The sequence below is a fragment of the Lagenorhynchus albirostris genome, chromosome 6, assembly GCF_949774975.1.
Source record: "Lagenorhynchus albirostris chromosome 6, mLagAlb1.1, whole genome shotgun sequence".
Lineage (NCBI taxonomy): Eukaryota > Metazoa > Chordata > Mammalia > Artiodactyla > Delphinidae > Lagenorhynchus > Lagenorhynchus albirostris.
In genome coordinates this window covers 103,751,162-103,766,858 of record NC_083100.1, presented here as the reverse complement: position 1 = coordinate 103,766,858, position 15,697 = coordinate 103,751,162, and the positions used below count along the sequence as shown (strand labels likewise).

Genomic DNA, 15,697 nt, shown 5'->3' with positions numbered 1-15,697 from the left:
CTCTTAGGGAAACTACAGCAAAAATTAAATTTAGAAATTCAGTTCCTTACACTAGCCACATCGCAAGAGCTCCTAAGCCATGGCTGGGTGATGGCTACGGTATTGGACAGGGCCGAGACACAACACTCCTTTCGCTGCAGAGAGTTCTATTAGCTCATGCTGCCCACTGCTTTCACTGTTACCACCCTGGTCCCAGCCACTAACACATCTTGCCTGGATGAGTGTCACTGTCTCTTAGTCGATCTTGCTTCTTCAGTCTTCATGACATGGCAGCCAGAGAGGTCCTTTGAAAACATCTCAGATCACGCCTCTCCTGTGCTCAGAGATGTCCAAAGGCCCCCATGCGTGGCTCTCAGGGGAGAAGCAAAGACCTCAGAAGGGTGAGCAAGGCCGTACGAGAGCTCTGGCTCCTTTTCCGTTTACTGGACCTCACCTCCCCGTCCTGCAACATCCCCCCTCTACCACGGCCACGCTGGCTGCCCGCTGCTGCTGTCTCAAGGCCACGCGCTCCCCCCAGGTATCCTCCAGGGGCTCACTCCCTTCCCTCCACCACATGTCTGCTCAAACACCAACTTCTCAGGGAGACTTGCTCTGACTGCTCTATTTAAATCTTTTTTTTTTTTTTTTTTTTTTTGGTGGTACGTGGGCCTCTCACTGTTGTGGCCTCTCCCGTTGTGGAGCACAGACTCCGGACGCGCAGGCTCAGCGGCCATGGCTCACGGGCCCAGCCGCTCCGCGGCATGTGCGATCTTCCCGGACCGGGGCACGAACCCGTGTCCCCTGCATCGGCAGGCGGACTCTCAACCACTGCGCCACCAGGGAAGCCCTCTGTTTAAATTTTAACATCCGCTCCCACCCAACCACCACTCAGGAGCAGCCCTGCTTTCCCGTCCTACCCTGCTCAACCTGTCTTTTCCATATCTCCTTTCAAGAAACTATATACATTTACTAGCTTATTCTACCCATTTTTTTTTTACTGTCTGGCAGAGATCTTCGTCCATTTACTCACTGCTGGAAAGCTAGCCCAGAGGAGGCTTTTTATAAGTATTTGTTCAATAAATGAATGAAGTTTTAGAGCCGGAGGAGCAGTTGAGGGTCAATGAGGTAAGGTTATTCTTCACTGTGGACCCATGTTAAGTTCAGGGTAAGAGCTGGACTAGGGAGCTGGCCTGGCCTAGGCGTCTTCAGGGGGAAGGACCCATGATAATTAACTCTCCTTCCCCTTATCTGTCACAACCAGAGGGACGCTGACGCAGCCCCGAGAGCAAACAAGGACAACAGTCTAACTAAAACACCAGGGGGTATTCTCCACTTTCCTCTTGGTAAGCCTTTGCAGGATTCACCCATCTGTCCTGCTTCTCTGGTGACTTGTAGGACGCAAGCAACAGAGAGGAGGCTCAGGTTAATGACTATCCTTACACACCTATGTTACCACCAGATATCACAAACGTCAAGACTCTTGGAAAACCGGAAACACACAGGGTTGCTAGATTACGTTTTTTTCAAAAGCAACACATCAGGCTTGTTTTAAAAAGGAAAGTCACGGTTTCATCACATAATTGCCAAATTAGTATTTGAGAAAAGCTGATTAGTACAAAAGGAATGATTCTCCATTGTATCATTAAAATACGTCAGATAATCTAGAGCGATTAGAAGAAGAGCAGATCCTAGACCACATTTTGTGTTAGGGGATCATCTGTCCTCTTGTATCTGTAAGGAAATGCCATCCGAATATATATATTTTTAAATGCCTCGGGATGATGGTTTTTCTACTGCCAATTCTCTTTCAAATAAAAATAATGTGAGAAAGTTTGAACCTCGTATAAACAGACGTGCTCATAATGACATGGGTAACGGGTCTAGAGTTACAGAGCAGGATATGAGCAGAGAGCCTGGGAACACCCCATCCATGGCTCACTGGATGACTTAACTTGCCGAAGTATGTAATTAAGAACCAAGTTATCTTTATAGTCATTCCTTCATTATGGAGATAACTCCACCGGAGACTTTTTGGGAGACGCCAGATTGGAAATAAAATCCTTACAGACTGCACTGCAATGTCATTAAGATAATACCAGAAAGCAAATTGATGCACGTAGACAATCTTCCATAAGTACCAGAAAATTAGATCTCGGGAGAGACATGGAACTGAGATGTAAAATCAAAGCGGGGTGGAGACAGAGCCCAGTGAAAGGCGTGACGGACAGCTTCCCGAGAGACAGGAGCCCCGAGTGTCCCGGGGCCCCGGCGTGCATTACCTGGGGTGGCGCTCTTCATCGCTTTCACTAACTTGCCCCTTCCAGCTCCAAAACCATTATTTCCATAGTCGGGGTCACTGTCACTACCACTGCCACCGCTGGCAGAGTACGCACACATTCTGGGTACCTTGTCCTAAATGAGTAACATGAGACCGTTAAGATTATTCACGCTAGTCAAAATGGGCAGACCATCCTGTGAGGATGTTCGTACCTGGCTGTTGGTGTGTGCACAGAATTGCATTCCCGCTGCCCCACCCCCAGCCTGCCTGGTCCGTCAGTCTGCCTCACGCGGAGCTGGTGAATTCTGCTCAGTTACCAGAGCTGCAGATATGGACCTGCACTGATGAAGCCATTGACCACACGCTGCCATTGGGTCCCAGTCACAGGACAGTCCCCACAGTTACCTGCTCTGCATTTTGTACACTGTTTTTATGGGGCCTTATTTTTCTCAAGTGCCAATTAGAGCTGCTGTCCCAGGCCTAATGGCTTATTTATTTATTTATTTTTATTTATTTTATTTTTTGGCGTATTTATTTAGCTGATCTCACCATTGGCTTTCAAGAGTCAGAGGGTATGACAATAATCAACCTTGGGAACAAGAGAATAAATGTTTACCCAATACCTAATTTTATCCCAGCGCCTAAAAGGATAGGAGGCTTTAGGGAGGAACACAACTGCCTGCCTACAGGCTTATACATAATCCTTGAATCTACTGACAGGTCACAGGTCAAGGGACTTGGTCTCCCCGCTTACTCACATGCACACACAGCCTGACCCAAGAGGATGTTACAGGTTTGGCAATAACACCAAGTTCAGGAATTGTGGAGGTTGTTGATACCATATGGATGGTTCTTCCTGCTGTGCACACAAGTGGAATACTGATATCTAAGACCGCAACTCTTGTGTGCAGAATCAAGAGCATTTGGGGCTCTCTTTTATATGTTTGCAGGCTGCCCTATGAGAGCCAATTATGCCACACCGATCCCAGAGAGTTCAGGCACAGATGTATGGGATGCGTCTCTAAAGTCAATCCTGTTTGGGAGGGTGCCGTTTGGTCGGAAATTATAAAAACACGTCTTAGGATGTAAGCCCCCCTAGCTGGGGTTACAAATTCAAGCAGTTACTTATTTCCTTTATTCCTTCGTTCACTGAATCATTCATCTACCCATTCAAAAGATGCTGTGCTAAGCATCTTAGTACCCACTCTGTGCTACGTGGTGTTCTAGGTTCTGGGGGTACAGAGCTCTATACAGGAGGTGGTCTAGCAAGGATGATGTTTGTGAAGGATGACAAGTTTACAGCAGTGGTCCCAAGAGAGCCCCATGTCTAGAGTTCCAGCAGGACGCTGGGTATGACGAGATGCATTTTTTCATTCCTCTGTTCAACAGGCACAAATGGAACCAGGCACTGTGCTTGGAACTGGAAATATAAAGCTCACTCTTACTTTAAACTTGCCTTCCCTGGCGGTCAGTGAAGCAGAGTTGTGAGTTCCAAGCCACAGCTGTGACTCTTACAAGTCAGGGCAGGACTTCCAATGGGCAAAGCTAGTGCAGGAGGATGAAGGGGACCCCGGAGACGTGTGTGTGTCGGGGAACATGAACGTTGGGTGAGGAGTGCCCTGCCATCGCACATAGAGGGGGTAGCTCCCTCCTGGCCAGCACTGAGGAATTCCCTTTCTCTTTCTCTCTCTTTTCTCTTTTTTTTCTCCTTGGAATTGCTTGAGTCCTTTGCCACTATCGCCACCTGTTGTTTCTGAACTGTTTCCCCCTCCAACTCTGGATGTCTTCTAGGATTTTCTCAATGTTTTGGTCCCCAGATCAAGCACAGAGTTCTTGAAGGAGTGCTTCTCAAAGTGTGCCCTGGGGACCGGCAGCACCGTCATCACCGGGGAATTTATTAGAAGTGTTTGGATCTCACCCCATCTGTGCCACACAGGACACTGGGTGTGTGTGGAGAGCAGCAAGGTGCGCCACCCTCCAGCTGATCCCGATGTCTGCTCGTGTAGGGAACTACTGCTGTGGGGAAAACTGAGAAAACCCTAACACTTAACAGTTAAGTCATGATAGAATACACCGGTTTACTCCTTTCAGACCCTTGTTCTGAGTGCTGGACGTGGAATTCAGAGGGCTGAGTTCTGACGTCAGTGTCCCAGTAACTTTTGCTTCGACCTTGACCGTGGTCCAGCATCTCTGGAGCTGCTGTCCTCTGCTGTACATCAGGGCTGTAGGCCCAGGGGATCGCTTCGCCTACTTGTCCAGGGTACCATTTCCATACTGAGGTGCTAAAGACTGAAAGAAGGCTCTACCAGTCTGTGGCTGTGGGGCATCTCAGGTGTGGGCTGATCTGGGTATTTCGTCATCAAGGTTGGGTAGCCACCCTAGCAGAGATAGTGATAGGGCCTCCTCATGCCGGGATTGGGAGAGCCAAGGCAGCAGAAGCAGCAAGGGCCAAGGAAGGGCCGGGAAGCTCAGGTAATTGATCCTAATGTCCTTTCTCCCACTCTTCTCACTATAGGTACCACCAAAGACACCGAAGTGGACCAGCCCAAGGGCAAGCTGAGAAATCGTGAACAGGCTGAATACGGCCCAAGTAATTAGTTGGAACAGGTAAGCGGGAGGGCACTGAGGAGGGACTACCACATAGCACCCAGGGAGGACCCAAGACTCCCGGAGCCCTGAGCTCCTCCCCAGGTCCAGTCACACTTCAGGAGGCCTGTGTGCTTGCCATCTCGGGGCGGATGAAGAAGCCCCAGCAAAAATGATGGGGGTTGAAGAAACACACATCTCCCTGACCCCAGCAAGTCATCTGACCGCTCCAGGCTTTAGTTTCTTCATGCCAAAAGGGAAAATAATTATACCTGCTTTACTGGTTTCACAGGAGCAAGGTAAAAGACCAAGTAACTGATAATGAAAAAATATCACTGAATCATTCTAAGTGGTGCTCTTAGGGCTTGGGAGAGTGAATGGCCGTTCCACAATGTCTACTCAGGGCAGAGCATCCTTACCTCAAGAGTTGGGGTGCAGATGGATGGAATCATTTGAATTACAAGAACTCACAGTGTTACTTAATAATTCAGGAAAAAAGGAGAGCCTTGGTCTTTATGCACTAATCCCACAACAAATCTGACTTAACATTAAAACCTATCACAGAAGTGGTTAAGGAGGTCATTTTTCACACTCGGGACAATTAGGCGGAGGGTGCCCTCCTGTCGACTCTCCTTACCTGGGTCTCCGCAGCAGCGCCGTCCCCCCCCCAGGCTAGAAGTGGCTTGCTCTCCACTGCCGTTGTGTTTTCAGCATATTCGAATGATGAACAAGTCTGAGGCCTTGGCCTGGCTTCACTCTGCATTTGGGAATTGATTTTTCCTAAATGAGGAAATGTACATGAAATCACAACAAGCTTTCTTCGACTCTTTACAAGTTTAGGGATGAGGGTAGGGGAGATAGTCAGAAATAATCCGAAGGGTCCAAACATGGTAACAGCTTGGTTTCTCAACATTCTGTCCCCTGCAAGTCTGTGCGAACAGAAATGTCTGCATAATTACGTGTATCTTTGGAGGATGTCCACCTTGGAGTCCCAAATGCAAACTGTGCTTGGACCACTTTTCCAAAAAATGTTGACAAATTTTTCATGTTAGAAAGGGTTCAGTGGGCAAACTGCTTGGGAAACGCTGATCATTCCTCAAACAGTGTTGTACATCAAATAACAAACAAGCTTCTGTTTTAGAGGACTTCTCGGAGCCTTCGTTATGCGAACGGGGATTTTCATAATTTCCAAAGGGAGGATGTGAATCCACAGCCTTTCCCAAACACGTTTGATCAGGGAACCCTGATTTTCCTAGAAAACTTATGAAGGTCATTCTGAATAAGGTGGTTTGCGAAACTGCTCAGAGGCCCTTCAAGATCTTGCCGGGCAGTCTCAAACTCATATGTGCATATACCTCAGCCAGGCTTTGGTTACACTGCAGGTTCTGATTTGGTAGGTCTGGAGCAGGGTCTGAGAGCTGGCATCTATGACAAGCTCCCAGGGGCTGCTCTTGGCCCATGGATTACATTGTAAGTAGCCAAGGGTGCGATTAGCAGACAATGATTAAAATGTCTCCATTACCCATAATAGCAGATTAACCTGCAGAGTGTAGTCTTTCCTCATGTCAGAAAGGAGAATTGCTGTCATTATCCTTCAGCCTCAGTGATTATCAACAGGACAGGCTGTGAGAGCCTTTCAACAGCATTTTGCTTGTGAGCAGAAGTGAGGTAATGTATTTTCATCAGCACTGGGAGGTCTGTACAGTTCCTTCCATCTTTGATACGGGGATAAGAAAATAACTAATTCAAATGCATATATTAACCAGGAATTGACTGCTCAAAACCACTTTCCTTTTTTTCTTTTCGTTTTCTTCTTTTTTATTTCTTTTGCGGTACGCGGGCCTCTCACTGTTGTGGCCTCTCCCGTTGCGAAGCACAGGCTCCGGACGCGCAGGCTCAGCGGCCATGGCTCACAGGCCCAGCTGCTCCGCGGCATGCGGGATCTTCCCGGACCGGGGCACGAACCCGTGTCCCCTGCATCAGCAGGAGGACTCTCAACCACTGCGCCACCAGGGGAGCCCCCACTCTCCTTTTGTTCCAACTAGATCTCCATTCCTTAATATTTAAAATGAGTAACCAATGGCCACAGAAAAGAGAAAAGCCTTGGAAAGCCAGCCCTGCCTCTGACCCGCAGTGACAACATCTTAAGGTAGACAGGAAGCTTCGGGATGGACGGCACAAAAATGTCCTGCAGTGTGTTGACCTCACTCTCTACCGTATACTACTTTTTTTTTTTTTTACAACTCTTCACGACAATCTAATTAAGACACAAAACTAAGATAACCGGTGCACTGGATATTAGCAGCAAGATCAGAACAATCTCCTTCCTGTCCCCTTCTTATGAAGCAATTCAAGGCTTGCCGTTCCTATTCAATTTGTTATAATGACGGTGTTTAATCATGGAGTCTGCTCGGCGCCTGCCGCTGAATTGAGGTCACACATGTGACTAGTCAGGCATGGAGCACATAATCCATAACTACAATTTCGCCCCTGAATCTCTGGAGGCTGTGCCATTAATTAACAGTACATTTATTTCAAAAATAATATATGTCCCAGCGTTTTCAAATGTAGCCTTGGCTGGAAATAAGCAGAAGTTTGTGATGAAACATTCATGGCAGTCAGTATTACTGTATGGAGGAAGAACTCAGCCATGGGAATAACCCAATCACATTGACTCACAGATGTTTAATGAAAAGTCTTCTTTTCTAATTTCTCAGAAGCCCATGGTATAATCTCTACTTGTGGTCGCTTTCTCATCATCACATCATAAATGAAAGTCTTTAGAATTCTAGTTCATAGGCTTATGCGTGTCATAAAGGCACCATGAGGCGCACAAGTTAAAAATTATTTAGTGTCATCCTGAGCTGCAATAAATATTTTTAATCTTGAGGGAACAGTGAAAAAACTTTGACCCTTAGCCTGGCCCTATCTTTAATCATGAAAGCTTGTTTCCATCGACTGCAGCAAAGGACGGTACTTCTCAGTGGGAAGGCTCCCTCCATCCCGTTGCAGTTAACAATCTACTGCTAACATATCAAACTACGTTTTTTTATAGCTCAACGTATAAATACATTTGAACGGGATAGGAATATGTCAGAAGACATATGTTTCTGTGAGAGGGCAAACAACATTTCAGCTAAATTTATGTCTTGGGCCTAGATTGGTCTATACTCAGAGTTAAGTTTTAAAAGACAAAATCTGAAGTCTACGTTGTATGGTTTTTTCTTTATCAATTTATATATCCATCTACCTGTGCTAACAACGTGCTTGTTTCCTTTATGTGTGTGTACACTCCTTAAATAATACTGAGAGTAGATGATGCTTAATACTTGTTTTCTTTTTATGTTTTGGTTGAGGACATAAACGGATTTCATGCATCTATCTACATTTCCACTGGGCAGAGGTCACTGACTGACCTCCTGGTGGAAATCTTTTCTGCTGCCTGTTCTCCATCTTTGTCAGCAAGTGCATGATTCTAGTGAGCAAACAATCTCATTTGGAAGGTGACAGGCATTTTACCTGAGGAGGCTGGCTTGGGGAGGCGACTCTGAAGAGGTCGCATCCCTCTGGCAGTCATGATGGGGTCGGATGTGGAATGAACAATGGCGTTGTCTTTAGATCCCCGGCTGTCTGCAGAGGAAGGCACTTCTCGTTCAAGGGTCTGGGCTCTTATGGAAGAAGCTGCACAAAGGGCTGGCTGGAGAGACAGGAGGGGCTCAGTGTCATCGGGAGAGTCTGCTTGGCACAGGTGCCGTCCCGCTGAGCGGTTTCCTGAGTCTGGGAGCGGGAAGGTTCCAATCCCACTGTCCAGTGTCCTCATCTGGCAGTTCGTTCCTAGACAGAGTAACATAGTGAGAATTAGAGACTGCTCACGTAAAAGGAGAAAAGGATCATGGGCATTTGGATCTGGTCTGGAGGAAAGGGGATATCTAGAAGGAAGAAATACTCGTAAGGGTGTAGTAGATTTCCAGGGAGTGGCATGAAACAGACATCTAATTGAACGCGGAAATATTCCCTTAACATAATACGGAGTAAGGTTAGCCATTACTGGCAGCAAGAGTCACGTGTACATACAAAGTACATGGTTCTCTAGAGTTATAAGGGTAAAAGAACGGTCATTGGAGACCAAAAATTATTTTTGATCACCCTTATTTCAATTGGGAATCATATGACTTCAATCAATTAGGTAACATTTATTAACTGAAATAAGATGAGTAATGAGCACACGTAACACATTGAAGTGATGCCCTAACCAAGGCAGTTGTGCATCTCTTACGTGAATTACCGTCCGCCAGCAGTTAACTAAGTCTCTGGCCTCTCCATTTGACTGTGAGGACAAGTAATTCACATACTATAAGGGTCATCCCCAAAGGTACATCACTTATCATGTGGGCTTCCTATGACTCAACTGCCATCTGAGGTCTCACAGAGGAGGTCATAGGGCCACTTTCTGTCTTTCCATCTGCCTTCATGTAACGACAAAGCTCATCAGTGCTCTTTGGATTTCTTGTCATTCCCAGGGCTCCCACCATTCCCTAAAACAAACCAAGTTGATTTCACCATATGTGTGACATATTCTGCCAATTACATCTCATCTTCAAAACATTTTATATCCAAGAAAAATACAATATCTGAAAAAATTATCACAGAATGAATTCCTGAAATGTGGTGTAGTTTATCTAAGCCAATGAGACAGCTTCCAAGATCCGCTTGTCACCCAAAAGTCTCCTGTTTACACGATAATCTGAGTGAAACAGCCTTAGTAAAGTTTGTATTAGCATCTTATCAGTCTAGGACTGGGGAAGAGGCACAACAACACCGTGTTAGGCATGGTGGGGAATATAATAGACCATGTTGTGATCTTTGTATCAAGAGGCTCGACAGCTAACATTTCAGTGGTGCATGGGAGTCTGGTCTCTGCTAATAACTAATTGTGAGAGCCCTCCACGTAAGATCCTTAACCCCTCAAGGGCTCAGGTTCCTTGTAGAGTTTCTGTGAGAATAAAGATACGTTCACTGTGGAACCTCTTGAATTTAGAATGACGCCTAGCACACCGCAGGATAGCTGAATGAAAGAAATAATGAATGATGACGTATAAAAAAACACTAGGTATATTTATTAGATTTCAGTAGATATCTGACAGGTAAATAGTTTATCCTTAAGTACCTTTCTCACACAATCTCATTTGATGCTCACCAATTAGTATCTGAACTTCAGAATTTGACCATTCCCCTACCTTTCTCCTCAAAACGTCTCTGCTCTGAGTACTAGAATTCTGGGAAATTCCTAATACTCAGGTGAAAACAAAGGGGTGGGGGTGGGTACAGAGTTAGCTTTTATAGGTTCTAGTAGCTTTGGTCCTTGGCTTTAGAAGCACTAGAAAGATGAAGTCCCTATCAAAAGAGAGGATTCAGTCTCCAAAGGGACATTTAGTAGGAAGATACAGATACCCTTTCTCCAGTATGATGCCACTTAGCCATCTCACACGCCATCTGATCTCAAAGACTGATCATGGACTCCAGGGGCCCTGAGTCACATGGCTATAGTCTGAGGTCTTTCCCAGAACCACAAGGGCTAAGTTTTAGTTCCATTCATTTCAGGGCCTCCACCTGGTCAGCTCTCCTCTCAACCAGCTTCCGAGATTATTCATTATCTTCTCTATTCATTTTCTCCTCAATTAAGCCGACTCAATTGCTACAAAACAGCCTTTTGGAGAAATAATCAGCTGTGTGCATGGGAAGGCAATGCCAGAAAAGCAAGATCTTCTTATTCAGAATTTGGTGTCCTTCCTTCATGTTAGCCTAGACATACGACACGCCTCATATTTGACAATGTCCATATGTTGTACTGGGGGCAATTCTAAATGTCTGAACTATTTCAGTCTCACACAGGAGTAAGTGGATCGGAATCGACCCAGTCTTCAGGGATGGGGATCAAAGATTCATGGGATGTAACAGATGTGTCAGTCCCTACGTGCCCCAGGCTGCCTGCCATAATAATTTCCTCCCAGCATCTCCAGGACGCCTACCTCTGAACAGAAGAATGCTCAACATGGCAACATTAGGGGTTCTTTTCCTTTTGTGAAAATGGACCATCAAGTTTCGCTGCAGCTAGGAGTTCACTGCTTTCTTTGTATCATCCCTTCATCTTCTCAACCTCAAAGGGTAAGAACTATCATTGCCATTTACAAATGAGAAATCATGGCTCAAAAAGGTAACTGGTCCAAGGCTGTATGCTGTAAATAAAGAGCCTTGGATTTGAATCCAGACTTACATAAATACAGAGACCACGCTCTTAGCCACCAAGCTATACTGATTCTGCCAGAAAGTTCAGGTAGATCCAGAAGTGGGGTCTGCTCTGTTAGCAGCCACGGAGGCAGCCTTGTGAGCTGAGAGTGCACAGAAGGGCCCCCCGCCTCTGGCCAGTGCGCCCAGCTTCTCCTATGGAACTGGTGCTGGCCCTGAATTCCAGCTGGTTCCCATACCTCCCATCCTGAGGATGGAGTTAACAGTTCCACGGTTCCCGAGAACCACAATTGTCCGGTACCTCTTCCCCCACCCTCTTGGATCGATTGCATCTGTAGACTCCCATGCCAGGGTTTTTCTGGCATTTATCTCATCTCTCTGGCCCTGGTGATAGGCATTGCCTGCAAGGGCAATCTTTTTTTGGCTTTGTCTAAGAACTCTCTCCCCTATAGGTATTTTATGAGTTAATCCAGCCCCTTCAAATGGAGACTCAAAAAGCAAAGTAGGATTCTTGGCAACCTTTTCAGTGATTTTTCTGGGGAAAGGCCCCAGACACTAAAGCCCATGTACGTTGGCCTGGCCTGTAACACCAGGCAGGAAACAGGGCAGGGAGAAATCTGGGGTAGGAAGAAAGATAAAGGAGGTCTAACTCTGGTGCCCTTCTGAGGACACCAGCATTTCTTGGCATCTGTCCCTTTATACTATTTTCTTTTCCCTTCTTTCCCTCCACGATACTGTCATAATCAGAAGCTATAAAACAGGACTTCCGGTATTCCTGAGTTCTTTGATCCTCTAAGAATTGTGTGCACTGACATTAAACACAGAAATCACCTGTTATTAAAGCCACCTTTTTATTTCTAAAAATTACAGATGCCAAATGCAGTGAATTTGAAGGACTCACTCGTAATACCTACGAAATGAGGTATGGACAGTCAGGAACTCAGACACCATATGCCAAGCTTCCCCCTCAAGCAAATTTCTCCAGAATGCATAAACCTCTGGAAATAGAGTTTATACTGAAAATGCTGACACCTTCTTTATGTAGTTTCTTTCAGGCACTGTAAGTTTCTTACAGTTCATAAAAATACTGTAATCTGAAGAAGTGTTAGATATTGTACTTTTGAAGTCAGTTTCTTTTCTCAGGGGATTATAAGAACTCACAAAATAATTGAATGGCCGTGATAAAGATAAAGTTCAAAGGGACAAGCCAGCCTTGCATCCAGAATGAGTTGACTCAGTTCTGACCTCACAACATGTTTAAGTTCACGTTGTGACTGTGAGAACAGCTGTCAACAGGGCCTTGCTAATGAGTTCAAGGGCTGGATCACTAGACGGACCAGCGGGTTTCATTCTTTCAAGGTCACTAATGACTTCTCCTACCCTGATGACTTCTCGTCATCCCATCTGCCTTCTGTCTCTTAAGGGAAGTTCTCTCACTTATCACCACCACCAGGCCCCAGGTGTTTCATGGGATGACTTACAGCAGTGCTTCCCAGTCCTTTTAAAGTTCTGGTACACAGAGCAAAGACACACATCCAGCTGCCCCAGGACCCCCCGCGACCTGAGAGCTGAGGGCTCAACGTCTCAGCCCACCTGGGGTCCGTTCAGGGCACGTCAGCATGGTAGGGAATCTCTTCCTTACAGAATGGACTCGGGACCTTCTTTTCCTGTCCCCTTGGATGCATTATCTTGCATACCTCCAGCAGGAAAGGAGATGGACAGCCTTGTAGTCCGTTAGCAGCTGACAGGAGAATTTTTAGGTCCTTCTTTTTTGGAAGGAATGTTGAGAGCGTTGTGTTAGGAATACTGTCTGGCCTCAGAGCTTCAGTAAAGAGGGATTTATTGTGCCTGAGCGGGGTGGGGGATGAGTCAGCAGAGGGTGAGCAGGGCAGCCCAGATGGGGGACGTTCTGCGTGGGATGGTGGCAGAGAAGACACTTTGGAGAAACAATTCAACCAGGGGTTTTTCAACTGTTAACTCAGGATGTGCAATACAAAATCCCCACTCAGCTCATCAGCGAGCATCAGCCCTCTGCTCCTGGATCAGGTGCCCCAGCAGGTGGCTTTAGGTTCCTCATATGAAAATCAGATTATATAACCTCCATCACAGGGGCGCTCTGAGGACTAGCTACATAGCACATAATAAACATAGCACGATGCCTGGAACAGGTACACAGCTATTATTCAGAAAATGGCAGTAATTCTCAAAATAAGTGTTATTAGACTGCTAGCAGCCTGGGGGCAGATTGGTTTTTATCCATCTCTTCAGAATTCCCACGTAAGCCTGTTCCTGACTCTACATCGCCTTTTTCTACAGAATGGCAATTATATGCTAATAGAGCTGATGATAACTATAGGCTGAGAGAGTGCCTGATTTATTCGCCATCACCCACGCTCAGCACAGAGCCTGACACATAGCTAGCACGGAGTGTAATGAAAAAATAGGTGGATGAAATAAGCTCTCATCTTTAGAAAATTCTTCCTGAAATTAAATTGAATATGAACTTTTCCTTTTGAAATCCCAATCTGCTGTTTTTTTTTGTTCTCACTTCAGCAACCAGAGAAAAGAGCTGACTTCCTTTTTCTGTGCAGCTATAGTTCTCATACAGCCAGACTTCATTAATTCAGATAGCCAGGGGGGATAAGATCATTCAGAATTATTGAATATTTTAAAGACAGGTTTCTTAATACTTCCAAGCCCTTAGAGCAAGGGTCAGTGACCAAGACGAAGGATAGTGCAGGGAATGTGGCTTTAGTATCCGCCTTGGCCCCCGCCCCTACCTCAAAGCATCACTGGGCTGGAAGGTCCCAGGTCTGGCCTCATTCCTCCTGCTCTCATCCTCAGGGAGTGTAGATGCCAAGTTGAGTGCCGGCATCACGTTTAACATCAGCACGCACAGTAGCACAAGAACCAAGTTATCACAGAGGCAAGTTCCTGGGAGCCATTTGTAGTGAACAGATGAGATTACTCAGGGACTTCTTTTATGTCCTTACACAAAACAGTGAGGTTTTTCTCTTTTAAACAATTTGTTCTCTTAATTGGCTTCTTCTTGCATCTTCCAAATTTGTTTTACACTATTCATTTACATTGTAACACTACAGTTAAAATAGCTGCAAAGGGAAAAGCTTACTTCCAGCACTGTTTCAGTTAATATAAATTTCCAAGTTAGTGCAATCTGTATTAGCACTGATTTTGAGTGTTTGGGAAAGGCCACTAACTCATTTTTTCCTCAGTCTTCTACAGATTAAAGTATCTCAATTTTTTTTCACGGATCCTATCTCACAAATCTTTAATTCCTTAAATGTATAAACCAAAACTCTTGGTATTATTAGTGTATCTGTCCATAGAGATTATTATATAGGACAGGCTTAAGCAAACCCGACTTGAGTTCCAAGTTCATCTAAATATTCAGAAGAATGAAGCGAAAAGACAATAGGCTTCAGAGTTGGAAAGACTAGGCTTGACGATCTGCTTGGCTACCTGCTGGCTGTGTCACAACAAGGGAATTTTTAAACGATCCTGACATCATATAATCATAGCTCATTGGTAATAATGCTCGTTACAAAGTAGGTACTCTGTAAGTTTCCAGAAGGGGTTGTCAAGGAGAGGTGAGGGCCCCTGCAGGTACATAATACACACACTGTCTGGAATCGAAGACAAACCAAACTTGCCCTGTGTGGTCAGTGTTCTACTGCAGCACCTGCGTACATTTCACTAAACAACTGCCCCAGTTATTTCCTAAGCAAGTACCATGTGGCAACCATCTCCTTGGGGGTTACTTGATCACATCGTTATTGAACGATTATAAACATGGAGCAAAGTACTTGGAGTTGGTTGCAAGCTGCCTCATGTATAGAAAAGATGGAGTCCATTTTCCCAAGAAATCCATTTTGGAATAGGCACCGGAAAGGCTTTTTAAAAAGCTTAAGCAAATGATGTTTACTAATTATCCTTTGTTCACAGACTTGCTACATTCTCAGGGAATATTCCCAAATTAGTAAGCTCTGATTTTCAGTCTATCCTAAAAGGTTACACTTGCTTCTGTGCAATGATCTACGCTCTCTTATATATTCAAACAAACTGCTTCCGTAATCACTGTTTTTTTCCCCTCTTCCACACTCGTAAATCCTAGGAAAACGGAAAACTTTAAAACCCAAGCTCATTTTTACTTTGAGAACTTTAATCATACCTACAAATTTTCAGCCGAACAAAATTTCAAATTGTGTTGAATGAGGACTCAACACAATTCACCAGCCAGAAAGAGCAACTCATGGGTGTTTAGTAGTCATACTGTATTACTAACTGGCATACTTTCCTATAATGCAATTGGTCGTGGAAATAAGTCTTTGTATGAGTTCTCTCCAGGTTCCTAAACATCTTAAGCTATGTGTGGTACTGGCAATAGAAGCTTAACTACAGATGGGAGAACAGATCTCTTTATTTGCACATCTTTCTCTTCATCTGTATGGCTGAAATAAGCTAAGAAAAACTAAGTCTGTTGCCAAAGCCTCATCAATTAAATGTGGGTTATTCATTCTAAGCTTACCCTGTGGTTTTGTTAAAGTAGTCCAAAATGACTATATTGGCTATTTATTCACAAACATCGGG

At 45.1% G+C, this 15,697-nt stretch overlaps 1 protein-coding gene across 1 annotated transcript in view; it reads right to left on the bottom strand.

The window, feature by feature from the left end:
* NCKAP5 (NCK associated protein 5) overlaps positions 1-15,697 on the bottom strand; it is a 1,037,966-nt gene that overhangs the window by 38,617 nt on the left and 983,652 nt on the right. Inside the window, exons 16-18 of the mRNA XM_060151527.1 lie at positions 8,363-8,677; positions 5,481-5,623; positions 2,259-2,391 (exon numbers count right to left, since the gene is read on the bottom strand). Coding sequence (XP_060007510.1) covers positions 2,259-2,391; positions 5,481-5,623; positions 8,363-8,677 — 591 coding nt within the window. The remainder of the gene's footprint in view (positions 1-2,258; positions 2,392-5,480; positions 5,624-8,362; positions 8,678-15,697) is intronic.